The following is a 7,897-nucleotide window of genomic DNA, read 5'->3' on the forward strand; positions in this document are numbered from 1 at the left end:
GCACACACGCCCCGCACACGCGCCCCGCACACGCGCCCCGCACACACCCCGCACACACCCCGCACACGCGCCCCTCACACGCGCTCCACACATGCCCCGCACACGCGCCCCGCACACACACCCCGCACACGCACCCCACGCGCCCCACACCCGCGCCCCGCACACACGCCCCGCACACACCCCGCACACGCGCCCCTCACACGCGCTCCACACATGCCCCGCACACGCGCCCCTCACGCGCCCCGTCTGTGCTCCCCTGCTCCCCCCCTGCTGGTCCCTCGGCCTGGCCTCTTGGCGTTTTTCAGAGTGAGGTGCAGACATCTGCCTGTTGTCCCCAAGCCCTTCAGCATGCGAGTTATTAACTGACTAGATCCCAGTATTTGTTTATGGTTTTTCTTTCATTTTAAGGCAAAATTGGCATGAAATGAAATGCACAAGCCTTAATTGTGTCCTCGGATGACTTCTGATGAGCACACAGGTCTGTATGACCGGCTCTTCCTCCAGGGAGCAGGGAAGTGCCCGCAGCCCACCCCGAGGCACCCATGCTCCGGGACCCCCATGGGTTCGTTTTGCTTGTTCTGGAGTGCCGTGCCCGGGAAGCACGTGTGTGCCCATCTCTGGACTGTGTGTGACAGGTGGTCCCTGCTGTCTTTGCTCTTGTGCTTGAAGTTCTGTGACTTCACCTTCCTTGGGGCATGGGCGTGGCTGGGCGTGGGCTCCGCCGCTCCTTGTCCTGAGAGCCGGAAGGCCTTCCTGCGGTGCCGCTGTCCCGCAGTCACTGTGGGGGTCACTTTGAGCTCCTGTGGGGGCTCTTTGCTTCTCTTCATGACGCACCTGTTCAAACCTTTTTTTGCCCATTTTTGGGGCATTCACTTTATCCGTATCATTTCAAAAACAGACTTCATTTTAAGAATAGCGCCAGGTCTGTGAAGCTGTACTGAGCGCCCCATTCTCCACCCTACGCAGAGCTTCCCTGTTACCCGCTTGCACAGAGAGCTCCGTGCTCGGCGGACACACGTCGGTCGTTTCTGTTAGCCGATGTCCACAGCCACCCTGAGGGCTCACTCTTGGTGGCCACACTCCTGGGCATGACCAGTGAGAGAGGCCGTGTCCCCCCCGTGGTGGAGGCACGTAGCCGCTCCCCTCCCCTGAGGACCCGGCCCCCGGCCTCTGCTGGCCTTCCCTCGCTGTGATATTGCTGGGGCCTGGCAGCACCTGGTCTCTTGGCTGTGTTAGCTTCTTCTGTGGCCCCTGGTTCCTGCTCGTGTGTTTACTGCGGCCTTCCTTTCATTTCTTGCGATTTCACTTTTTTTGTTCTCCAAGTTCTCACTAGTGTCGGTCTGCACTGCAGTCTTATCTGTCTCGCTCACTCCCTGATGAGGGGCCTGTCTTCAGAGACGGAGAAACAAGGCGCCTTTTATTCAAGGACCTTGGTGGTCATGCTCAGAGCTCGCCACCTGCTGGAATGAGGCTCTGGCTTCGGGGCTTCCTTCCCTCTCTCCCTCTGGACGCCTGCTCCGGGCTCGGGTTCAGCGTCACCGGATCCTTCCTCAGCTCTCAAAGCCTCAGCATGCATGACGCTAAGTTCGTGTCATTCGACAAGCTGCTCTTCTCAGGGCCACGCCTTGTGTGTACAGCTCTGTGTGTGTGGCTGGCTAGGTTTTGGCTCGCTTAGGGCGTGTTCTGATCACTCCTTACTCAGGTACTGAGAGTGAGGACAGGGCCCGTGCCAGCGTCCCCACAGCCGTCCCCTGGGGGCCAGGACTGTGGCAGTGCCTGCCAGCCACCCGGGGGTCCCGTGTGTGTGTGTGTGTGTGTCTGTCCCCTGCCTGGTGCCCAGTGGGCGCTCCGTGGTGCTCGCGGGGCACAGTCGCGACTGTGGCCGTGCTCGTGGGGCAGGCTGGACACGGCCCGTGCAGATGCGGAGGCTGGCCCGCACCGGCGGCTGTGCTCCGGGGGCCATGTTGTACCCCTTGCCCCTGCCTGCCCCCAGCCCTGCCCCGGTCCTGGTGGAGACTCCCTGCCCCTCCCAACGTGGCCGCCTCACTTTGGATTGCGATCCTGTGCGGAGCTTAGATCTACAGCCAGGGTCTGCCTCCCAGAGACTGTCCGGTGGCCGGCGCCTGTGGGCCTGGTGGTTGCTCCTTGACTCTCACGCAGACATGCTTCTCGACCTCAGCGACCTGCTCCAGGTAGATGCAGCCCCTCCCCCCGGCCCTGCTCAGGCCCCGCCCGCCCCGGCCGGGAGGGTCCACAGGCGAAGGACGCGGAGGGCCTGGGTCTTGGTTTGGAAACTGGCAAACGGAATGGGTAGGGAGAGTGGACACGGGGGTGGTGGCGTCCCAGGGGCTCGTTGTAGGAACTACAGGAGAGGCCCAGGTGACCTTTGTCCAAGTCGAGGGACATTCTTCAAAGAACAAAATGGACTCATACCTGTACATTTAAACAGTGCAACAACTTATATTAATACTTGCAGCCTGGAGAAACTTCCTTTCTAGTTTCCTCATTTCCAAATGATTGATGGTAATGGCAAGACCACCAACAGGGATGCCGGGGTGGATGGGACGCTCACGGGGAGGGGCCGCCTCCGGGCGGGGCCACTGTGGTCTGCGTGTGCCCTGGTTATGGTGCTGGGTGAGCATGTGCTCAGTGGTGGGTCTCGCCACCGAGGACTTGGAAAGAAACTAAGTTTCCCTGACTATGTCAGGGAAAGCAGATATGACCGGTGTGAGGATGCACGCAAAGTGCCCAGGGATCCCCCCTCCCAAAGGAAGCTGGCCCGGGGCTGGGCCTTCAGCAATCCCAGTGCGGGCAGGCAGAGCTGCACTGACCTCAGAGACTGCCTGTATAAACGGCATTTCTCAGCAGCCCTGCTGAAACCTTCTGGGGTCACCCTGGAAAGAATCCCGGGAACCATGAAGATCCAGTTCTCCACGTACTGTGTTTGGTCAGGGCAAGTCCACGTGGCCAGGTTTCCTTCCGGGCGATGCCTCAGGACAGCACTCCGGAAGTGCTTGGGCACCACTTGGAAGGTAGAGGGAGGTGTTCCGGTGCTTCCTGCTTCACACCTCGGGAAGCAGGACAGTCAGGGCTGGGGTGGGAGGTGATGGAGCAGAGCTCCCCTCCCCTGGGCTGGGTCAGGGCTAGCGGGACCCTGTGCCTGCAGGCTGTGCCCACACAGACAGTTCGCACACCTCAGGGAGAGGGCAGGCCTCGGGCCTTTTGTCCTGGGCAGAACCCAGCCTGAGCACCAGAAGGGTAGGAGGTGACCTGGCAGTCACGAGCCCAGCCCTTCCAGGGTGTGAGGCTGGGACAGGCTCAGCATACTCGGGCCATGTGTCTGCACTTAACTGTGGGTGTCGTGCGCACACATGGAGGGAGGTCCTGCCCAGAGGGCTTCCGCTGCCCAGAGCTGACCACTTAGTGGACATGCAGGAAGGCTCAGGACTCAGTCCATCCTCACTCTCACACGTGCCCAGGTGAGCACCTCCCGGGCTGAGCTCACAGCTGATGGCCGCTGGCAGGAGCTGGGGGCAGCTGCTGTGCCCTGAGGATCCTGGGAGGAGGTCTCTTTGTCCCTCCTCCCCTCCCACAGTGAGACGGACCTGGGGCCACCCCCAGCCAGCTGCAGACTCGTGAGTGGCCCTCAGACAGGGCGTCAGTGCCGAGACTGCTAAAGAATACTGATGGCAGTGAGCATCTCTGCCGATAACCGCACGCTTTACACGCGCATCCTTTCACAGACGCGATCTTCCACACTGTTCAGGGTACCTTTCCTGCAGCACTCAGGCTTCATCTGCCTGGGTCGCGGGACCGGGTGCAGGGCTGTGACGGGCGGGCAGCGTCAGGGACGTGCTGCGGGGAGCGTGGGGACGGACGCCGGCTGATCAGCCCTGTCCCAGCCCAAGGGGAGGCGGCGGTCAGCAGGGCAGAGACCTGGCAGAGGAACACACCGACATGCTGGAGGCCGGCCCGGGCAGGGTGCCCTCGGGAGGCCCCTCTGGGAGCCACAGCCCTTTGGGTGGGGTCAGACAAGGGCAGAGAGTAGCTGCCAGTGGGGTGAGCAGGGGGGCGTCTGGCCCCGACTGGTGCCCACAGGGACCCCCATCGCCTCTCCTAAGGGGGCTCACTGCCTCATTCCAGGAGCCCCTGTGTGCCATCCGCGGGCCCTGTGACGGGAGGCCCGCTGGGCCCTCACTCGGCCACCTCAGCACCGTGCCTGGCGTCCTCCTGGGGCCTGGCCAAGGGGCCCACAGGCCAGGCTTGATCGGGGCGGGGGGTGGCCCTCTAAGGAGTCAGAGCAGAAGGTCAGAGCCAGTGCTCCGCAAGGCCTGGGTCCTGTGGGGGGCTGGAGTGGACAGGTGGAGACGGGGGCCTCTGTCCCCTCAAGCTGGGATGGTGAGACGCCCGGCGTGGGCCTGGGCAGGGCTTGGCCCTTGAGGGGCAAGCAGGCAGGGCACTCAGGTCTGCAGACCCACCGCTGTGCCTGCACTGGCCCACGGGGACGCAACAAGGACGCCCCGGGAGTGGGTGCAGGGGCGGCCTGGGCCCCACTGTCCCGGCACCTTGGGCTCTGGAGACTTCTGCCAAGTCAGCTGTCCTGCCGACAGCTTTCCTTCTCAGCAAAGTCAGCCGCCGCTGAGACCATGAGCCTTAAAGAACCACCTGGACGAGGGGTGGGGTCGCCCCAGCTGCCGCGGGGGGCCAGCAGGGCCGCTCTCTGCTGATCGAGGAGCACACTCCTGCTGCCAAGGGCTGTCCTGAGTTGTATTTCTTCACGACAGGTGAACGTTTACGTGCTGGGCAAGACGTTCCTCCTCCTGGCAAGAGAGCTCTGCATCAACGCTCCGGCCATAGGTACCGTGGGGCCCACGGGGCGGGAGGGCAGCACGCGGGACAGGACCCGCAGGGGGGCCACTGGCGCCTGGAAGCCGCCTCCCGTGAAAGCAGAACGCTGCAGTCAGTCCCCAGCAGGTGTGAGCGGGACCCCGGTGAGAAGGGTCTCGTGGATGGCAAGGCCCCTGCAGACGGAGCCAGCCTTTCCGTCGGGTGGGCCTCTATGGGAGCTTCACCACGGGGATCGCTTTTACTGTCGGCTAGAGGGACTGCTCCATTGCCCACGGGCATCTGGAAGCACATTTTTTTGTACTAAGGAGGCGGCATGTGGAGCCGGGGGGCGGACAGGGGCTGCAGTCCTGCCCCTCCCACAACAGGAGGATCCCCGGGGCCGGGGGGCGAGGGCAGTGGGGGCAGAGATGTGCTAGGTTGGGGTGTCCTCTGACGGGGCTGTGTCCTTGTGCTGAGGGACACACGCATCCCTCTGGGGTCAAGCTGAGGTTTTCCAAGGACAAAACAACGGGCCTGGAGTTTATGGCACGGGAGCACAGAGGCAGGAGGCCTGAGGGGCCTGCCTGAGCCCACAGGCTGCCCGAGAGCCTGAGGTGGCAGGTCTGCTCTTGGGGGCTGGAGCCCCGAGCCCTGCAGAGAACCACCCCCCGCCCCACCTCGGAGCCAGACAGGATTTTGAACGGCGAGTGACAGTTTGGAAGGTAGCATGACCTGATGCCTTTCTCCAGGGCAGTCTGGCTGCAGTCCAGAAAGCAAACCCTCCTAGGTGGAGGCCCGGCTGCCAGCAGAGGGCACCCCCTGGGCAGGTGGGTCCACGGGACTGCCTGCTGACCTGTTCGTGCCGTTAGGCCCATGAGACTCGCAGTCATTCACGTGTGTGTGGCGCTCGTTTTGTTAAAACTTTATTATGAAAATCCACTTAAATAGGTGAACTACTTGAAGTGACTTTTCCCATTTTGGATTTGAAGGTAAGGTCTTAAGCTTAAAACCACTTAGAATAGAACCCAACAGGACAGGAGAGAGGGCAGAGCCCTGAAAGCAGGTGGGAGGCAACACCGGGGGGAACCTGGGGCCTGCCTTGCACCCCCAAACCCGCCCTCCACCTGAGATGCACACCCCACTGTACGGGAGGTGCCTGTGAGGCCAGCCCTGCAGCCATGGCTCAGGGACCAAGGCTCTGGCTGGGGAGGGGAGCATCCCCGTCACACCCCAGGCCCCGGCTGACCGCACACGGGAGACAGGCTGGCCGCAAGGGCAGCCCAGCCAGAGCAGAGCGCCCCCTGCCTCCCTGCACTCCCGGTCCCGGGCTGGCTGCAGAGACAGGGCTCACCCCTCACAGCGCGCCGGCCCCCGGGCGCCTCAGGCGTAGAAGATGAGCTCGGGGATCTGCCCACCCTGGACGCCGGTCCCGTTGGTGCTGTCGGAGGAGCACTGGAACTGGAAGGTCACCTTCCCGCACTGCACCTCCGTCATGCCCTCCTGCCCAAAGTAGCTGAGCTCGCTGCCGTCCAGGACCGCGCTGGCCGTGTAGAAGGCGTCCTGCTCCACCTGTACGGGGTGTTCAAACCAGACTGAGAAGGTGCTGCTGGAGCCGTCGGAGACAAACTTGGTCAAGTTCTGCGCCAGGACCACCCCCAGCCGCTTGAGTTCGATCTTCACGCTGTACTCAGCTTTCCCAGAGCTAGAGCCGTACAAGCCCAGCCCAGCGACAAAGACTCTCCTGTCCACGGCAAACTGGATGCTGTCGCAGCGCCCGCGATAGCGCCACTGGTTGCTGCGGTAGGCAGCGGACTGGAAGCGGTGGCACCTCTGGGGCGCGAGGCCCTTCCTCTTGTTCAGGGGGAACTCGAGGAGGGGCTTGTTGGCCGCCGTGTACCACAGGAAGATGTTGTGGGTCTCCTCCAGCGTCAGGATCTCTGACTGGGCAGCGCCGTTGGCAAACTCCTCCAGGGTCATGGTCGGAATCCGCACCAGGTAGAGGGCTGGCCCCAGCACGTGCCTCTTGTTGCGAGGGGTGACGGGCAGGCCCTGCCTCTTGCACTCGGCCTCCGCCCAGCTCAGGACAGCCTCGAAAACCACAGCCTCCTTGGTGTTGAGGGCCTCCCGCGTGACAATGATCTCCAGCGTCTGCCAGTCAATCTCACAGAAGCCTTCGGACCTCAGGGCCATCTCAGCCTGCGCGTCGATGACCTCCCAGCAGCGCTGGGTCAGCTCGGGCTCCTCAAACAGTCGGCTCTGCGACAGCAGGACACAGGCGTTTTTGGCTTCCAGACTCGTCTCCAGAAAGTTGACACAGGCTTTTGCTAAGGCGGGGACAATGTACTTCTTGGCTGCATAGAGGGTGGCCAGCACCGTGTCAGCTTCCAGGTCGATCTCGTCACTGTACATGTACCTGTGCAGGATGAGGACCGAGTCACGGGCAGCACAGGGCACTCCAGGCACCGAGGGCCCGGCAGAGGAGCCCATCTGTCCTTGGGGACTTTCAGGCCGCTCCAGGCAGCCGGCTGGAAGAACCAGGCAGCAAGGAACCGTCCCCTCCTCCCACCCTCATGAGGTAGACTTACTTCAGTAAGATCAGAAAAGCTGCAGGTTCCACGTCGGGAATGTGGATTTCTGACTTGACTTCTGCCAGGTCCCCGTAAAACATGGCATAGAAGACAGAGCTACCCACGGCCAAGACATACTGTGGACGAGAGAGGCAGAGCGCGGCCCTAAGCCCTGGGCTCTCCCTGCCCCCAGCGGCTGCCACACCCAGAAGAGGACCGTCCATCCTCGGGAAGCCGGCCCGTCGCCTTTGGGAGCGTACAGGGCCGAGCCTCTACCCACCTTGTGGGCAGGCACCCTCCGGGCCGCGCCCGGGGGCCCCACGACGAAGTGCACGTCGGCCATGAGCTCGTTGTTGAACATCAGCGCGTTCCTGCAAAGGGCAGAGGCACAGGACACTCGGGCTGGGGCCGCGGGGGGGGGGGGGGGGGGGGGGGCCCGGGCTCACCTCTCGCGCAGGGTCGGGTGGAAGGACTGCCAGTTGGGGCTCTCCGGGTTGTTGTTG

At 63.1% G+C, this 7,897-nt stretch overlaps 2 protein-coding genes across 5 annotated transcripts in view; one reads left to right on the forward strand and one right to left on the reverse strand.

The window, feature by feature from the left end:
- BRF1 (BRF1 RNA polymerase III transcription initiation factor subunit) overlaps positions 1-7,897 on the forward strand; it is a 63,136-nt gene that overhangs the window by 28,136 nt on the left and 27,103 nt on the right. Inside the window, exons 4-5 of one of the 4 annotated variants that reach the window (XM_040256795.1) lie at positions 2,161-2,192; positions 4,785-4,857. The exons of 1 other annotated variant lie outside the window; for it this stretch is intronic. In XM_040256795.1, coding sequence (XP_040112729.1) covers positions 2,161-2,192; positions 4,785-4,857 — 105 coding nt within the window. Of the gene's footprint in view, positions 1-2,160; positions 2,193-2,226; positions 3,480-4,784; positions 4,858-7,897 lie in introns of those variants that run through there. 2 more of the 4 variants (XM_040256799.1, XM_040256798.1) reach the window with 2 other exon arrangements.
- Positions 5,727-7,891, reverse strand: BTBD6 (BTB domain containing 6). Its single transcript, XM_040256801.1, has 4 exons — positions 7,841-7,891; positions 7,675-7,765; positions 7,413-7,531; positions 5,727-7,240 (listed from the first exon to the last, which is right to left on the reverse strand). The coding sequence occupies exons 2-4, from the start codon at positions 7,753-7,755 to the stop codon at positions 6,208-6,210; spliced, it is 1,233 nt and encodes a 410-aa protein (XP_040112735.1). The 5' UTR covers positions 7,756-7,765; positions 7,841-7,891; the 3' UTR covers positions 5,727-6,207.

The sequence above is a fragment of the Oryx dammah genome, unplaced genomic scaffold (genome assembly GCF_014754425.2).
Source record: "Oryx dammah isolate SB20612 unplaced genomic scaffold, SCBI_Odam_1.1 HiC_scaffold_16, whole genome shotgun sequence".
NCBI classification, from domain to species: Eukaryota; Metazoa; Chordata; class Mammalia; order Artiodactyla; family Bovidae; genus Oryx; species Oryx dammah.

Bases quoted from the DNA above. Each gene is read 5' to 3' on its own strand.
- BTBD6 (XM_040256801.1), bottom strand. From the start codon at position 7,755: ATGTTCAACAACGAGCTCATGGCCGACGTGCACTTCGTCGTGGGGCCC. The intron at 7,532-7,674 runs GTGGGTAGAGGC...TCTCGTCCACAG, and splicing joins GGAGGGTGCCTGCCCACAAG to TATGTCTTGGCCGTGGGTAG. The intron at 7,241-7,412 runs GTAAGTCTACCT...CATCCTGCACAG, and splicing joins GCTTTTCTGATCTTACTGAA to GTACATGTACAGTGACGAGA.